The following is an 18,199-nucleotide window of genomic DNA, read 5'->3' as shown; positions in this document are numbered from 1 at the left end:
GATTGTTCAGAGACATCCAGGTGGCATAAGCACAACTGTCTAGCTGCAACTCTTAACCCATTACCTTGCAAGCTCAGTAGCACAGGACAGGGTTATAGGGATGCGGGTGGTGCTGTGGTCTAAACTACTGAACCTCTTGGGCTTGCCAATCAGGTTGGCGGTTCGAATCCCCGCGACAGGGTGAGCTCCCGTTGCTCTATCCTAGCTCCTGCCAACCTAGCAGTTCAAAAGCATACCAGTGCAAGCAGAAAAATAGGTACCGCTGCAACAGATACCTATTTCCGTGCCTTCTGGCACTCGTCAGTGTCCCGTTGCACCAAAAGTGGTTTAGTCATGCTGGCCACATGACCCAGAAAGCTGTCTGCGGAAAAATGCCGGCTCCCTCGGCCTGAAAGCGAGATGAGCACCACAACCCGTCGCCTCCTACTGGACTTAATCACCCAGGGGTCCTTTACCTTTTTACAGGCAGGGCTTCCATGAAAAGCCCCCCAGGTTCAGTTGCTGTTATCTGTAGGATGGATTGGGAGACTCCCATAGATCTGTCAGTGTCATAGCTAGATGGGACTTATGGTCCCATCATTCAGCTTTGTTGAGAGGTCCGCACAATGGTGCAATCGTTTTAACTACCCATGAAGTGAATTCCAGAGCCAATGTAAGCACCCAATGTCGCTTCTTGTAAGATTTGTTCTTCGGGGGGGGGGGCGGAGGGAGTTGCTCCCTTTTTGCATGATCTTAAGTCCTCAATTCAGCCACAGCCCTTGTGGCAAAAAGGTAGGGCAAAAGGTTAACTAAAGGGCAAAACAGATTCTTTTGTTTTAGCAACAGAAAAAGGCCTGTGTTTGGGGTGTGCCAGATACTGGCTTTACACATAGCTATTAGGATGAGAGGGGATCGCATGCACAGGTCAAGGAAGCTACATGGCCCCACCCTTTTTTTGTTGTAGGCAAAAGTGGCTCAGTGGAATTCCCACCGTATTGGCTGACCCAGATTCTTCCAGGAGAGGGAAGAGATTTTCTCCCTCTCGCATTAATACTAGAACACGTGGACATCCAAGGAAGGTAAATTAACTTTTTCATGCAGTACATAAACTATGGAACATGCTCCCAAAGGAGGCAATGGTGGCCACAAACTCGAATGGCTTTAAAAGAGGGCATGAGAAATTTATGGAGAAAGCAATCAATGGTTACTAGCTGGGCCATCAGCCCAGTGCCTTCCAACACCAGCTTTTCTTATTAAAAGACAGGAACAAAAGCAATATGAATGCATGCCACTGCTGCCAGGCATGCACACCTGTGTGCACTGCATCATGGGTTATATGGTCTCTGACCACAGGGGCTGCAACTATTAACTACATGGGGCCCCAGAACCAGCTGTTGGGCCTGCAAGGCTGCTTTGCCCCCAAGCCATGCCCCTGTGCCATACACCTGATGCCAGTTAAGTCTGGCTTGGCCCATATGGAATTTTCAAGCATTGATCAGCAGATGGTTGGCTCCCAACAAAGCCCCGTGGTTTTGCAATTGTAGTTCTTGGGAAAAAAAAACAGGTCACCCAACAACACCTGCACGTCAACTATCTTAACAGGCAACATATTGTGGACTAGAACCTTGTGAATTTGTACACAACAAAACACAAATACACAAAACACACGGGCACCAAAGCAGCAGGGTGATGAAAGTGCAATAATTTATTCATGTGAACACCATCTGTGAAGTCTCGGATTTGGCGGTAAGTAAGGAGACATGCCCCACTCCGTTACAGAAAACATATTGGGGAGGAGTGGTGGGGAGAGAACAGAGCAAGCAAACTCCATTTAAGTGCAGAGGCTCATGGGCAGAAGTTGGCAAAGTGAAGCAGAATCCAGGCCAGCTTGCATTTCTCCCTATTACCATGCAGAGCAGAGGAAGAGGAAGAAGGCTCTTAATCCACCTCTTCGATGGTGGGGCCTGAAGAGCCACCGCCAGCGCCTCCGGCTCCTGGGAAGCCCCCGGGCATCCCACCCGGCATCCCCCCGGGCATGCCCCCTGCCCCTTGGTACAGCTTGGTAATGATGGGGTTGCAGACGTTCTGCAGCTCCTTCTGCTGGTGCTCATATTCATCCTTTTCCGCCATCTGGGTGAGACAAGGAAAGAAGAGGTGCAATACCGTTAAGGATATTCTGAACTTTAACAAGCTCGTCTTTCGTTTCCCATTCTAACAACAGATTGTACATTTTAGATAGTAAGTTTTTCTTTGTTTTGTAAAAGTCCTTTTCAAATCGTGAGCTTTGGTCCGGGGAAAACCATTTTTCCTGTCCGTTTTAAACGTTTCATATAATTGATGATATTGTAACCGGTCTGTAACATGGCTCCTTACATTTTCTATTGATTTCAATTAAGCCCCCCCCCCCTTCTGTAAAGTGTAGCAATTCCCTGTAAGTTGCCCATTGTCTATCCATATTAACTCTCTTTATTGCAATAGCCTCAATGGGAGAGAGCCACAGAGGTGTTATCCTTTCCAGCAAATTTTTATATTTCTCCCAAACTCTATACAACTGCTTCCTTAGAATATGGTTCATAAAGCCTTTATAGATTTTCGCCTTCCCATACCCAAAGGCATGCATGCCAGACTTATTATTCAATGGGTTATTGAATGGTTTCGTTCATATAAAATATGCAGGGATGTATGGCATGCAAAATGAACCACCAAAAGAGAAGAAGGGAAGTCATTGATTTAAGGTTGTTTAAATGAATATTTTGAAATGTAATTTAGAAAATTTAACAAAAATTGTGTGTATACACACAAACACACACAAAATCCTCAGCCAGTTCCCCCCTCTACAACAGATCAAAAGGGTGTATGCTTTGGCGTTTTAATCCTTCAGGAAGAGACACTGATTTCTCTGTCCTTCCTTAGCAGCTAGCACTCTCCCCAGGAAACCATGTTCCAGCAAAGTTAGATTTGGCTTTTCAGCCAATCTGCAAAGGGGAAGATCTATATTACGCCAAACTTATGCTCCATCACTCGGATGCTTTGGCTGCCCTCTAGTGGAAAACAGCTGAACAACAACAACAACCCGCGATTCAAAGGTGAACTCAAAATGCCGCAATAAGGTTCCAACAGAAGTGGAACCGACACGTTACACTTCCACTTGTGCTGTGCCTAGAAAGCATGGGTCTGAGAAATTCTTCCACTGGCCCTGCTCCTTTTCCAAGGAAAGATCAGCGATAGATCAGAACAAACGGGAATCCGGGGGAAACCCGAATTGCATTTGCTCTGACTGAGCGCTCAACAGCACATTTCCCCTGTGGGGGAGCAGTGGAACAAGAGAATACAAAATCCCTAAGTTACAATTCACAGGAAAACCTGCAGAGAAGCCATATTGCATCTACAGCAGTAAACAAAGCCTCGCTCGCCTGTAGTTTGCTGTGCTATACCAAGGCAACTAAGGTTGTTTGTCAATGGAGATCTGAAATCCTGTAAAAAAAAACCTCCTCTGCCATCACACATTGCTTTACTGCAGGCATGGGGGAGCACTGTAGCCCTGCCGAAGTTGCTCCCATTACCTCTTACTGTTACCCATCTGGCAAGGGCATCTGATGGGAATTGGAGTCACAGAATCATAGTGTCACAGAGTTAGAAGGGACCCCAAAGTTCATTTAGCCCAACTCCCTGCAATGCAGGAATCTCTCAACTACAGCATTCACGACAGATAAACATCCAACCTCTGCTAAAAAAAAAACCTCCAAGGGAGAAGAGCCCACAACACACAAAGTGCTGCAGGTTCCTCAACCTCGCATTAGCATTTTGATTATTATTTATTAAATCTGTATACCGCCCTTCACCCGCAGATCTCAGTGCGGTTCACAATGTAAAACTGCAATATAAAAACCGCAAAATACGTAGTAGAAATAAGCACCGAACCTCCTCGATTACTTGCAGTATGTGCCTCATTAAGTCCTATTTACCTTAACATCCCCCTCCTGCCTCATTGTGGCTTCTTTTCCAAACAGGAAGTACATTTCAAGACAAGTACCGCCGCTGCTCACGCCCTTTGTAAGCTCACCTGGTTCCTGTCCAGCCAGGAAATGACCTCGTTGCACTTGTCCAGGATCTTCTGCTTGTCCTCCGGGGACAGCTTGTCCTTGAGCTTCTCGTCTTCCGCCGTGCTCTTCATGTTGAAGGCCAGGGACTCCAGGGAGTTCTTGGCCGTGATCTTCTCCCTCTGGATCTCATCCTCAGCCTTGTACTGCTCTGCCTCCTGGACCATGCGCTCGATCTCCTCCTTGCTCAGGCGGCCTGCGGCACAAGAGAAGCTACACAGGTCAGGGGCAAACTACTAAGCCAGGTTGGGGGGGGGCTGCCTGCAGGTTATCTACATGTTGTCCTCCCCAGTCAGCATGGCCAATGCTCAAGGATGGTAGGAGCTGGGACAGAGCAAACTGGCCACAGATGCCCCCATGCCTGCTCCAAATACACTGATGGTGACTGGATGACAAGAGACACATCATTGTACTGTATGCCAAAATCCAGCCATTACACTAACATTCACTAGATCCCAATCAAGGATTGATTTCCCCCAGCGGAATAGGGAACAAAACTTAGGGGTCATCCACACCTCTGTTTCTCCCATGATTTCTTTTTAAAAAGTTTTTATTTATACTTTTCAAGTTAATACATTTCATTAGTTTTACAATCAATTTAACATTTCAAAGTTTGACTTCCTTCCCCCTCTTTCTGCAGTTCCTTAAATTTATTTCTTAACATCTGCATATCCAAATTCATTTAATTTGCTCCTCTAATTATCGCCTTTAAATATATACTCTTATGAAACTGCAGGTTGTTACAATAATCCTGCCGATGTTTCTACCTGTTTGCAATTTATCTGTAAATATTGAATAAACAGTTTCCATTCTTTTATAAATTCTCCCCTGATTTCTAGTCCTGGGTTTGAGTTGGTTATTTTTCTTTAATCTGCAGAAAACCTGGTGGACATTTGTTCCAAATCAGCAGTAAACTGGGGGGGTTTCCCAGGGAAAGCGGCAGGATGAAAAAAAGACACAAAAAGAACCTCTCAGACCCGTGACTAGAAATCTTGGGGAAAAGAGAAGTGCGGATGAACACATTTAACCCTCCAGATTATAGCTGAAACCAATCTGGCTGCATTCAGGCAGCACTTCATTCTGTCTTCCCCCATACTTCCTAATTCCCACATGTATTTAGGCGCCAGGCAAAAACATTCCCTCTTCTCCCAGCCCTTTGGCTAATGAAACCCTCTACGGCCTTCTAAATTTTGTGTGTGTGTTTGTTTGTTACTATGCTATGCATTTTTGTGCTTTGATATGGTAAGCTGCGCTGTGACCCTCGGACCAAGAAATTTTGAAAATAATGACGACATCGCTTGGTTTATTCATTTGCAGAGCTTCACTCCCTATTCCACTGGGCAACTACTGAACAAAAAAAATCAAACCTTCAATGGAATCAAAGCAGAGTTGGCACATTGGCATGTTTGGGGTGCTGATTGGGTGCCCAGATTAACAACCACAAGGATGTGTTGTGACAGGCAAGAGCCTACAGCTGCTGTGCCGCCCCCCTTCGGCCAGCGTACTCACCCTTATCGTTGGTGATGGTGATCTTATTCTCCTTGCCAGTGCTCTTGTCCACAGCCGAGACGTTGAGGATGCCGTTGGCATCAATGTCGAAGGTCACTTCGATCTGGGGGACGCCGCGAGGAGCAGGGGGGATGCCTGTCAGCTCAAACTTGCCCAGCAAATTATTGTCTTTGGTCATGGCACGCTCTCCCTCGTATACCTATTTGCAGAAGGTGGGGTGGGGTTGAGAGGAAGGAAGGAGAACACCAGGTTGTTAGAAAGCAAAGCTTGGTTCTCCCAACGCAACCACACCATGCAAGAAACTCGGTGTGCATCCTTCGAGCAACTACACAAAACCCCCCTTCGCTTCGGTCAACTGAGTCTGTGCCATTGTTTTGGCAATGCTCAGCCTGCTAAATGCAACGCTCAGCCAACATCCCATAATGCTCCCTTGCCATGGTCACAGTCACCCCCCCTTACCTGAATGAGCACCCCAGGCTGGTTGTCTGAGTATGTGGTGAAAGTCTGGGTCTGCTTGGTGGGGATGGTTGTGTTGCGCTTGATGAGGGCGGTCATCACCCCGCCGGCCGTCTCGATTCCCAGGGACAGAGGCGTGACGTCCAGCAGTAGCAGGTCCTGAACATTTTCGGACTTGTCCCCACAGAGGATGGCAGCCTGGACAGCTGTGGGGGAGAAGAGCAACACAAGTGGTGATGGAGCAGTCAAGCCAACAGGCAGGAATTTAGGCCTGATCTAGCAGGCTCGTCTTATGCTCTTAAGAAGACAACCAGTTTCTCTCCAGTCGTGACCACTGGCCGTTCCAAAGCCCTCCTGAGTTTCCTCCAACCTTGGAGAAATTTTGTAAAACCACTTTGCAGAACTGTAGCTCTGTGAGGGAATCAGCAGTCTCCCAAAAACTCCTAGCACCCTTTGTTAGTTGGCATTTCTAGCGCAAAAAGTATCAATCTGATGTGTAGAGATCTTTCCTATTCTAATTAATTCAAGAGCGTTCCGGAAGCTTTGTGTGAAAGAAACAAGCAAAAGGTTTGTGATGTTTGAGTTATTCCTTCAGAGAAGCTGAGTACAACTGGCTTAAAATTGATTCTCTTATCTCTTCTGTCAAGGTCATGCTGACTATAAAAACAGGCCAGGAGGAGCCTGGGTTTCACCTTCTGTCTTTCTTTCCTTCTGGCGTGGTGTTCTGTACACAGTATGCTTAGTGTTAAGGCTTTAGTCTTATTATAAGTTATTGTAAGTTAAAGTTAAGTCTGCGGCAACTGGATTTCTTATGGACTGAACGTATTGGATTTGTGACCATTATGCTCGTTTCCCTCAGTAGCAGTAAAGCTCTGCTGAATGAAATATTAATTGCCTCTGGACTATTAATCCTGCAACATGTTTAAGCTTTTACTCTGCTAACTGTATGTTGGGATTCGACTCTGGATCAATACTGAGTAGAATTCCATGACACCCTTAACCAACTACAACCCCCAGGGTGCTTTGGGGGAGGCCATGGCTGCTTAAAGGGGTATTGTAGTGCTGGGTGTGGTAAAAAGATATAATGAGGACACCTCCTGGAAGATCAGAAGAATTACAACCTGCTTCTGTCCTGATGGGGCAGGTGGAAGCCAACGTGATTCTATCAGCATTCCCAAACGGTACTATCAACACTAGACTTTTAATGCTTTGTAGAATTACATTGAATACTGCATCCCTAGAAGCCAGGCGTGAAACATGGCCCTCCAAGAATCTCTATCTGGTCCTTGGGACAGTGCCCAGGCCACAGCCTTTGCTGGCCCCATTTCTGCCTGGCTAGAAATGTATCCTTGGACCCTGCTGACGCTTCTTGCTTTCCTGGTGGGAGTGCGAAGAAACCTCTGGCTTCCACTTGACTGGAGTGTCACCCACTGATCACAGGTAGAGTCACGGCTCAGGACCATATGAACCAACCCAGACCCTGTGAGAGGTCTGGAGGTCAGCGACACAAGGGCCTTTTCTGCGGTGGCTCCCTGTTTATGGAATGCTCTCCCCTGGGAGACCTGCCGGACACCTTCACAACATATATTTAGGTGGCGATGGAAAAAGTTTCTCTTCAGCCAGGCCTTGAACTAGTTAACAGTATATATCCTGTTAACATGTTTGTGGAAAGGGGGTTATTAGTTTGGTCTTGTTTTTGTTATGTATTTTGCGTTTTTATTTTGTGAACCGCCTCAGGATCTTTGGATGAGGGGAAGTATACAGATTTAATACAGTGGTACCTCGTGTTACGGACGGAATCCATTCCAGAGGCCCGTCCGTAATGTGAAATGCCCACAACTCGAAGCGCTGCGTCTGCACAGGCGAGCTTTGGCACTTCTGTGCATAGCGCAATTCTGCGCATGCACGAGTGGCGAAACCGGGAAGTAACCCGCTCCGGTACTTCCGGGTTGCCGTGTGACGTAACACGAAAAGGCACAACATGAAGCACACGCAACATAAGGTATGACTGTAAATGATAAAGGAGTTAAACATCTTGCTTCACCCACTCAAGCCTCTGGCCCCACCCTTGACTGGCATGCAGCTCTTTGATTGACAAAGGTTCACCACCCTTTGCTCAATACTTCATTGCCCTTTCTTTGGTATGCAGCGCGGTTCGGTTGAGTAGCAAATCCCGATTGACTGCTTCACCCTTTCAACAGCAGCGTGAACGTTAAGAAGAGCTTGGCTGCTGAATCAGCCCAGTGGCCCATCTAATCTAGAATCCTGTTCTCACAGTGTCCAACCAGAAGCTTATGGGAAACCCAGTGCTGTTTTTCTAGAAAAAGTGGTGCCAGAACTCACCCTGCACCCCTCCCTCATTGTCTTAGAATGGCAGTAGTGCTCACGAGAGATGCCGGGACTGAGTTCCTGCGAGTTCCGGCTGAAAAAAAGCCCTGTGGGGAAACCCCAAGCAGGAAGCTGAGGATACCAGACCTCTCACCATCTGAGGTTTCCAGCAGCTGGGAGAGGCAAGCATGCTACTGAACACCAACAACTGAGGCAGAATGCATCCATCAGGGTTAGCGGGCAAAGCCAGCCATCTGCTCAGGCCCCAATAACTGGCAGAGGGCCCTCTTCTCATTTTTCAGGAGGCAACTTAACATGGTTAGATGATGGAAACCAGCTGCCTCAGAAAAGCTGCAGCAGTTATGGAAGAGGAGAGCCTCTGGGTCCTGCAGGGACCTGGGTTCTTGGAACGTACATAAGAATACCAAGCCCTGATATCAACAGCACCGCCTGCAGGAGTGGGCAAAAGGTTTTATCTACTAGTCCAGCATCATGTTCTCAGAGGGGCCAGCCAGATGGGAAGCCCAAAAGCAGCACCCGCACTCTCTCCTGCCGTTTTCAGCAGTTATTATTCTGTCTCTGACAGAGGAAGGCAAAACTTAGCCATCAGGCTTCTCCCCACTTGTGTTTCCTAGAAGGCTGTCATTTCTGTTCTGGCAAAATACAGGACAGGGCGGCCGGGATCGATTCCCCACCCCCATCTGGTGCTGCAGTGGCTTCAAAGCAATCCATTAAAATCTACTGCAGCCTAACCGGGTGGCCCCGTCTGGAATTTGTCTCTCTTCTCTCTCTCTCTCTCTCTCTCACACACACACACACACACACAAATCTGTCCATCTTTCTGGGCTACATGAACCTTTCACATACCCTTTCAACGCGTGCATTTGGAAAGGATCCCTAACTTGGCACTGAGAGAGAAGGACCTGAAATACGGGACAGAACCGTATCAATACAGGACGTAGCATTTTACATTCAAGTATGGGGAAATCTTGCATTATATACAGGACAGGTGGCAACCCTCGTTTCCTAGTAACCGGCATTCTGAGGCCTACCACCTCTGGCAAGGCTCTCTTACCTGCGCCATAGGCCACTGCTTCATCAGGGTTGATGCTCTTATTGAGCTCCCTGCCATTGAAGAAGTCCTGCAGGAGCTTCTGGATCTTGGGGATGCGGGTGGAGCCACCAACCAGCACAATATCGTGCACCTGAGACTTATCTAGCTTGGCGTCCCGCAGGGCCTTCTCCACGGGCTCCAGGGTGCCCCGGAAGAGGTCGGCGTTCAGCTCCTCGAAGCGGGCCCGGGTGATGGAGGTGTAGAAGTCTATGCCCTCGTAGAGGGAGTCAATCTCAATGGAGGCCTGGGTGGAGGAGCTGAGGGTGCGCTTGGCCCGCTCGCAGGCGGTGCGCAACCTCCGGACCGCCCGCTTGTTGTCCGTGATGTCCTTCTTGTGCTTGCGCTTGAACTCCGACACAAAGTGGTTCACCATGCGGTTGTCGAAGTCCTCGCCGCCCAGGTGGGTGTCGCCGGCCGTTGATTTCACCTCAAAGATGCCGTCCTCAATGGTCAGGATGGAGACGTCAAAAGTGCCGCCGCCCAGGTCAAAGATGAGGACGTTGCGCTCGCCGCCAACCTACAGGAAGGATGGACCAGCAACATGTAAGAAGAACCGTGGCCTGTTTTGGGTGGAATTCCAGTACCTTCAACCAAAACTAAACACACAAACACAAATTCCACCACTTAACCATGAACCAAAGAACAGGACTCAATGGCAGACCTGAACTTGGATTATTGTCAGGATTCTCTCAGAAGATTGCTGGGAACTGTAGTTTCGTGATAGCCCTTAGGACCACGCTCATATCAAACATGTAAAGCACTCTGATACCATATTAAAGTGTCGTGGCTTCCCCCAAATAATTCTGGCACCTGTAGTTTGCCAAGGGTGCTGAGATTTTTTCAGATACCCTGCGCTCTCTCAGAGAGTTAGGGCCCCCAGAGTTCCTTGGGAAGAGGGATTAAAAGTGCACCAGGAATTGTAGTTCTGGGAGGGGTATAGGTTGGTTTCTTGTCAGCACCCTTAAACTACAATTCCCAGAATTATTTGGGAATTGAAAGTGCTTTAAAGGTATGAATTCGACCCAAGAACTTTCTGGGATCTTCTGGCCTAGAAGTGAGGGAAACCTGCGGCCCTCCAAGCTGTTGCTGGGACCCCCACTCCCATTAGCCATGGCCAGCATGGCCAAGGGTCAAGAACGGTGGGAGTTGTAGTCCAGCAACACCAAGGGGTCACAGGCTTCCCACCCCTGCTGACAAGTGCTATGAGCTCTGCCTGCAGTTCACTGTCCTGGGCTTAGTCCAAACCTAGCAACATGGGGGTGGGGGGTAATGAAACCCCTCCTGACCTTTTTGTCCAGGCCATACGCTATGGCGGCTGCCGTGGGCTCGTTGATGATGCGGAGGACGTTGAGGCCCGAGATGGTGCCGGCATCCTTAGTGGCTTGTCGCTGGGAGTCGTTGAAGTAGGCCGGGACTGTAATGACAGCGTTGGCAATAGTCTGTGGTGGAAAGAGGGAGAAAGAATGGGAATTATGAGGATTGCTCTTGCCCCCATTGTGTTGCTGTTGGTGGGTATTTTGTGGAAGGTAGAGAAAATAAAGGGGGAATTCAAATTTGACTCATAGTCCTTTGCCTCTCCCACTCCACATTCCAAGCTTTTTGTATGTAAAAGGCCCAGAATCAATCCGGAGCACTGCCAAAAAGACCCAGAACCAGTGTACCAGAATTCTGGAGAGCAGCTGCTGGTCTAATATATAAACCAGAGATTCCTGTCACCACTGCTCCCCAGTCATAATCCTTCACTGTAGCTGGGGTCAAAATCCCTCACGCTGCCCACCTTGCCCAGGTAGGCCTCTGCAATTTCCTTCATCTTGGTGAGAACCATCGACGAGATCTCCTCGGCGTAGAAGGACTTTGTCTCCCCTTTGTACTCCACCTGCACCTTGGGACGACCCCCATCATTGATGACCTGGAAGGGCCAGTGTTTCATGTCTGAGTGGACCACGGGATCATCGAAACGGCGGCCGATAAGGCGCTTGGCATCTGGGAAAAGGAGAGGCAGGGAAACAGTAATGAGATCTTCCAAAGAATAACAGCTTCCCTCAGGGAGCTAAGAGATGAGTAAGTCAAGAGCTCCATTATTCACATGCACTTAATCCACGTTCCCCTTCCAGGCTCTCCATGCCAGCAGGGGAAAAAGTGGGCAAAGCAAGAAATGTAAATTTTACCTAGGCAAACGAGGCTAATTTCTACACACCCCTCTCTATCCTCCCTCCAGGGGCTGCTTTGGAAAAGCCCGTGACTCCTGAGGGAAGGGGAACCCAAACCAAGGAGTCTGTGCCATCAGCTGCTTCAATCTGTTGCCTCTGGCCCCATCCACCTCTGGAATGCGGCCCCCGGGGAGGTTGCATAAGGAATTTGTGCTTTCAAGCTAACACACCTGGTCAGCTGTTCTCTAAAACAGCCAGCACTAGAATAAAGCCATCCATGAGATTGAGGTTGAATCCTGACAAGTCAGAAGTACTGTTTTGGGGGGACAGGGGGCGGGTGGGTGTGGGGGATTCCCTGGTCCTGAATGAGGTAATTGTGCCCCTGAAGGACCAGGTGTGCAGCCTGGGAGTCATTTTGGACTCACAGCTGTCCATGGAGGCGCAGGTGAATTCTGTGTCCAGGGCAGCTGTCTACCAGCTCCATCTGGTACACAGGCTGAGACCCTCCTTGCCCGCAGACTGTCTCGCCAGAGTGGTGCATGTTCTAGTTCTCTCCCGCTTGGACTACAGCAATGCACTCTATGTGGGGCTACCTTTGAAGGTGACCTGCAAACTACAACTAATCCACAATGCGGCAGCTAGATTGGTGACTGGGAGTGGCTGCTAAGATCATATAACATTAGTCCTGAAATGTACACTGGCTCCCAGTACATTTCCGAGCACAATTCAAAGTGTTGGTGCTGACCTTTAAAGCCCTAAATGACCTTGGCCCAGTATACCTGAAAGAGTGTCTCCACCCCCATTGTCCAGCCCGGAAACTGAGGTCCAGCTCTGAGGGCCTTCTGGCAGTTCCTTCCCTGCGAGAAGTGAAGTTCCAGGGAACCAGGCAGAGGGCCTATTTGGTAGTGGCGCCCACCCTGTGGAACACCCTCCCATCAGATGTCAAGGAAATAAACAACTATTTGACTTTTAGAAGGCATCTGAAGTCAGCCCCATTTAGGGAAGTTTTTAATGTTTCATGTTTTATTGTGTTTTTAATATTCTGTTGGGAGCCGCCCAGAGTGGCTGGGGAGGCCTGGCCAGATGGGCGGGGTATAAATAATAAATTCATTATCCTCCTCCTCTTCCTCTCAAAGGACCTCTTATCACCCCTCCGGATGGCGTGGCAAGGCCGGGCGGCCAGTTCTTACCGAAGACGGTGTTGGTGGGATTCATGGCTACTTGGTTCTTGGCAGCATCACCGATAAGGCGCTCTGTGTCCGTGAAGGCCACATAGCTGGGGGTGGTGCGGTTGCCCTGGTCGTTGGCGATGATCTCCACCTTGCCATGCTGGAAGACGCCCACACAGGAGTAGGTGGTCCCCAAATCAATGCCGACAGCTGGACCCTTGGACATTTTGGCTGCAAGGGGGAAGGTGACACACCGGTGACGTCAATGCAAGAAGAGACAACAGCCCATTAATTGCTTAAACATACAGAAAAATGTATTGGAGTTCAGCATCATCTGTTATAGCAGAGATCCCGCAATGTGTGCAAAACATCTGCATTGGCTGCGGCCCCCTGCTAGAAGCTTTGGGGAACACACTAGACAAGGCTCTGGGGAAAATTTAACCCAGACTTAATCCAACAAAATCTTTCCAGGGGACCACAATGCAAATCTTGGACATGCTTGCAGGAGTCATTATGCCAAAATTTCCTCCTCTCCCCCTGCCCCCAAAAAAGCATTAGGATCCTTCAGCTCCCAAGTAGGGAGACCAGGATGACGCAGGGAGATCGGTGTTAATGGGCTGGCTTAAAATCCCAGCAAGAGTCTGATGCGAGATCGCTTTTTGCAGAATGGAGACCTGAGAAATCACACTGCGTTGGATCCATTGCTATGGGTCGGAAGACTGAGGAACTTCCGAGTATCCTGGTGGATCTTTAGGATAAGATACCTAAAAGCGTCCCTATTGATAAAGAACAAGGTAACGGGCAACTTTCCATGCCCAAAAGAATGTGACTATCGCCAACATTACTTTTTGTACTGCCATGCTCACGAAACCGAAATTGCTTCACTGTGTGGCGAGCGTCTTATGAGAGCTTAAGGGGAAGTCACCACACCAAAAACTCAGAGGTTACAGTTCATTATAGCATTGGCTCTTCCTGTACTGCTCCTAGCACAGCACATACTGGAAGCAGTATGAGAAGAACCCCAAAGCCACGTGAGCTGGAAATCAGAAAGCTGGCAGCAGATCTATTTCAGAGAATCAGAGTTGGAAGGGACCACAAGGGTCATCTAGTCTGACCCCCTGCAATGCAGGAATCTTTTGCTCAACATGGGGCTCGAACCCACGACCCTGAGATAAAGAGTCTCATGCTCAACTGACTGATAAAGCTATTTAGGGCTAAAGGGAAAAAAGCCTGCGTGCTTCCAAGATGCAGATGACTAGACCTTGCAGAGTGCTCTGCACATGCTCAGGGGTACTCTGTAGCTGGCTTGCCAATGCACAGCGCAGCCCCAGCAGTGGAAGGGCACCGACTTCCAGACAAGCTAGCTTCTAAATAGAGAGAGCAAAGATGGCACGTGGTTACAAAGAGCAGTAGGGAGAAGCAATCTCAGCTGCAAATGAAAAACATAGCAGGAGATTTGAGGTGCCTTCGCCCCCCGCCCCAGCACCACTCCTAGTAGCTCCTACGGGAGGGCAAGGTAAGAAACACTGGGACTTGGCTGCAGCCAAGAAGGATCTGCTTTCAGATTAAGCCCTGCAGTTCAGAAGTCATGGTGTGGGGGTCCAAGAACAGGCAGTAGTTAAGCAAAACAGTACTGGGTCCTATTCTTGGCTTCAGGGCATGCTTGGCAGGGTTGCTGGCAGTCTGAAGGGCACAGCTGTTGCTCAAGATCAGATTACATAGAAAAAACTACACACACCAGTGGCCAACTCTGCCCCAGGTCGTTAAGGCGGGGTGGGGTGGGGTGGGGGTGGAGACAGCCGTTTGGGGCTGGGCGGCTGGACTTTGCAAGAGTCTCGCGCCATGCTGCGCGCTCTCCCTCCTTAGCCTGTAAAGATTTTTCGAGAACTCTGCTACAGGGAGGGCTTAGAGACTGCGGAGGAGCGGAAGACGGCTGCAATGAGCCAAGCCAAGAAACCGCAACAGGCGAAGGAGCTCAGAAACCCTCCTTCCTTCTTGCTCCCCAAGCAGCCTCTGCTTCCAGGAGCACCCTCTGGGAAAAAAACACCCCCACTAGACTCCCCTTCCTTTCCTGGAGCTTTTTTTAAAAAACCAAAACCAACCCCTGGAGGGCTTACTTTTCCACTCCCCTCACTCAAGATCCTAAATACCTAGAGAGGGAAAGTGTCAGGGATTCAGCAGAGTCCTCCAATCTATTCTGGAGCAATTTCCAGCTTAGGGAACAACGTGGAGTGCCTCTGGGCATAGTTAAGAGTGTGTTCCCCTCATTTAAGTCTCATCCGCCTCCAGACATCTGGGTTTTCTTTTAGGGTGTGTGTGTGTGTCCTTTTATGCCAGTAGATTTGTGCCTCAGAACCACAGGTGGCAGGCAGCGTTTAGGGAAAGTATGGGGAACCTGTGGCCCCCCCAGATGCGGCAGGACTACAACTCCCATCTTCCTCGGAGCTGATGGGAGTTGTAGTCCCATGATATTTGTGGAGGGACGCAGGTGCCCCCAACCCCTGGCTTGGAGTGATGGAGCTAGGCCTGAGGAAATCCAGGTTCAAATCTCCAACCAGCTACAAGGTGACCCAGTAATCTCAAGCAAATCACTCTCCAGAGGAACGCAAGATGCTGCCTTTCTCCTGACCATCGAGTGCCAATCTGTCTACACTGGCTGGCAGCAGCTCTCCAGGGTTTCAAGACGGGAGCCTTTCCAAGTCCTACCTGGAGGTGCCATAAATTGAACCCGGGGCTTTCTGCAGAAGAAGCAGATGCTCTGTCCCCTGACCTACAGCTCTTAAAAATCAATACTGAATGGAAAACCATGCACACAAGACAACAACCTCTTGCTGTATATGCTAACTACGTTATTTTACATAAAATATTTCGGCCAAGTCGAAGGAGGCACACACCTACCTCCCACTATTTGACGCTTCTTTTGAACACCAGAAACCTATGCTTTTATGCTCTTGAGGCACAAAAACGTGTTCCCTTGCTTTATTCCAAGAGCAGATCGTTCCAAAGCAGTAGTTAGGACACATGAACAGCCAATGTTTGCAGATGCAGTCTTCTGGGCACCCAGCCAAGCCTAGGAATATCCCCAGAAGAGCAGAGGAAAAACTACTCTAACCTCATTTAATTGGAGGATGGGATGGAGCACCGACTCCCATCTCCCTTCCAGAAAAAAAGGCACGTGTTCACACCTCCTGGGCAGCCAGTTTCCATTGGCTCCATTATTATTTTTTGTGGGGAGTGGGGAGCTATCCTACCAGGCTCTACGCCCCACCCACCCAGCAACCCCAAAGAAGGCAAAGTCAGACAGGCACCTGAGGAAACCAAACACTCCACCCCTTTCAAGTCCCTTCCAAGAGGTTTTAAGTGCGCTTGTCATGCACTCTGAATTCACCCAAATTAAGCTACCATCTGGGCGATAGCCAGCTTTAATCATACACTGAAATCAATGGGCTCAAGCAACTTGGCAGCAAACCTTAAACCCTGTTTACCTGGGAGTAAACTCCATTGAAATAAATAGGACTTACTGCTGAGTAGGCATGGTTCGCACTACGCAGTAAATTGGATATTGCCCTTTGCAAATGAAGTTGTCATATGCAAGTATTCAAAATACTGATTGCACTTGTTGCAGGAAAGTTCACCTAACTGAATCCTGTTGCCTTTAAATGAACAGGGACAGCTCTCCTGGCCATCAGTTGGCAACTGCTTTTTTTAAATAAATAAAAAAATCCGCTTCAGTGAATTGTTAAGAATGTACTCCCAGGGCAATCTAAGATGTACAGCTGTCTACAGGCAGATGTTATTCAGAAGTACACAACTATTTTAAACTCTTAATTACTCTTTGGGGGGAAAACAACACAGTCCAGTGCTCTTTTGAAGAATTTCTACCAGCCAGAACCAATTAGACAGAAAAAAAATATGAATCAATCCATACTTTCTTTATTTTAAAGATTCCAAACCACCCAAATGGAGTCTGGGATGGTGAGTTGTTAGTTATTGTTATTAGTAGCAATACCACCAGAAGGAGCAAGGAGTTAAACGTTGCAAAATAGTCACCAGCCAGTTCAATGGAAGGGAGAGCTGCAAAGTAACGGGTGTTGTCTGCCTGTAATTTTCCACGGTGAATCTATAGTGGGCGCTTATATTTAGAGATGACAAATATCCACCTATTTAAGTTGCTCCAAACTGAATGCCTCAACATCCAACGATGGCGTTCTGGTACTCGCCAACGAAAGCAGAACCCAGGCGTCCGGGCTCAGCGCTACTTTGCACTGAATTAGCTATAAATCCTAAATTCCAGGCACGCCTGCCTGCCTACGTCCCACAAAACGTAACTGCGCGATCCTAAGAGGATTTGCAGTCGCACAAGCCGGTCCTACGCATCTGACGCGAGCCTTCAACAGCGGCCACTCCTAAATTGAAGCTGCATATACAGCATAGGATTGCGTTTAGGAACAAGCTAGAAATAAAACCCGAGCTGCGTTTGCAAGGGAGCAAGCTTTGCAGAATGATCAATGAGAGCAAGTTCTGAGTTGGAACACGGTCAGGATCGTGTAAATAAAGCGTCTGCAAAGCCCATAAGAAAAGGGCTATCAGGATCGTAACTTCCGCAGCCCGTCCCAAATTCGCGCACAAAAAAAATAGTGGCAAAAGATGTGTTCGTCGCCCCTCCCCAGTTTGGGGTGCTCGCTGGCCCCCAAATTCCAAAGACTCGTTTCCAAACGCAACCAACGGCGAAGCTCAGGTCAAGCCCTAGAACCGAACCCGTGTTTTACGCCGCGGTGCAGCAAAGCCACTCTGCACTATGCTCAGGGGCACTCTTGCACTGGAAATGAACCCATCCGCTCCACAACGGAACTGCAGCAGCCCGAATGCACGCAGCCTCTTCGCTTTCGCGCGGTGCAATCCACAGGAACGACCCGCGCTTGGGGATCCCTCCTGCGAGGATCCCCCGCGATCCTTACTGGAATCCGAGGGAGCCCGCCCCAGACGCCTGGCTGCAAACGCGGGAAAAGTGCGCAGTTGTTGAGAGACGCCAAACTTCTGCTCCCACCCATGCATGCACATAAACAAGCTGCAATACAGCCATATATACCTTATGCAAGATGCAGCCCCTTTTTCTTCTGACAGCAACTGGAAATAACAATTGGAAAAATTGCTATCTATATTGAAAGTGCGCTGCAGCTGCAAACAACTGGAGAGCGTCGGCACGCGCGCGCCCGCCTGGTACTCCCAGGCTTTATATGCAGACCGCCCTCCCCGCCCCTCTTATTGCGCGCGCTAGTGCATTTTTCTCTTCCCCACCCCGTTTAAGGGCGCTGACACTTTGCAGAAGCTTCTCGACTTGGCTTCGAATCCGTCCAATCCGGGCCCGGCTCGACTTGTCTGTCAACGAGGGAA

At 48.9% G+C, this 18,199-nt stretch overlaps 1 protein-coding gene across 2 annotated transcripts; it reads right to left on the bottom strand.

Annotated features, from left to right (window-relative positions):
- Positions 1-1,660: 1,660 nt before the first annotated feature.
- LOC310768652 (heat shock cognate 71 kDa protein-like) lies at positions 1,661-18,122 on the bottom strand. Of its 2 annotated transcripts, none has more exons than XM_083627219.1 (9): positions 17,895-18,122; positions 12,827-13,036; positions 11,264-11,469; positions 10,773-10,925; positions 9,448-10,003; positions 6,048-6,250; positions 5,589-5,787; positions 4,043-4,275; positions 1,661-2,109 (listed from the first exon to the last, which is right to left on the bottom strand). In XM_083627219.1, exons 2-9 carry the CDS (start codon positions 13,029-13,031, stop codon positions 1,918-1,920), a joined length of 1,947 nt encoding a protein of 648 aa, XP_083483345.1. In that variant the 5' UTR covers positions 13,032-13,036; positions 17,895-18,122; the 3' UTR covers positions 1,661-1,917. The 2 variants fall into 2 exon arrangements, with proteins under 2 accessions (XP_083483345.1, XP_083483344.1); XM_083627218.1 differs by lacking the exon at positions 17,895-18,122 and adding an exon at positions 17,764-17,869.
- Positions 18,123-18,199: the final 77 nt, after the last annotated feature.

The sequence above is a fragment of the Podarcis filfolensis genome (genome assembly GCF_964270895.1).
Source record: "Podarcis filfolensis genome assembly, chromosome: 8".
Taxonomy (NCBI): domain Eukaryota; kingdom Metazoa; phylum Chordata; class Lepidosauria; order Squamata; family Lacertidae; genus Podarcis; species Podarcis filfolensis.
The sequence above is the reverse complement of the archived record's forward strand: the minus strand, read 5'-3'. Positions and strand labels throughout refer to the sequence as shown.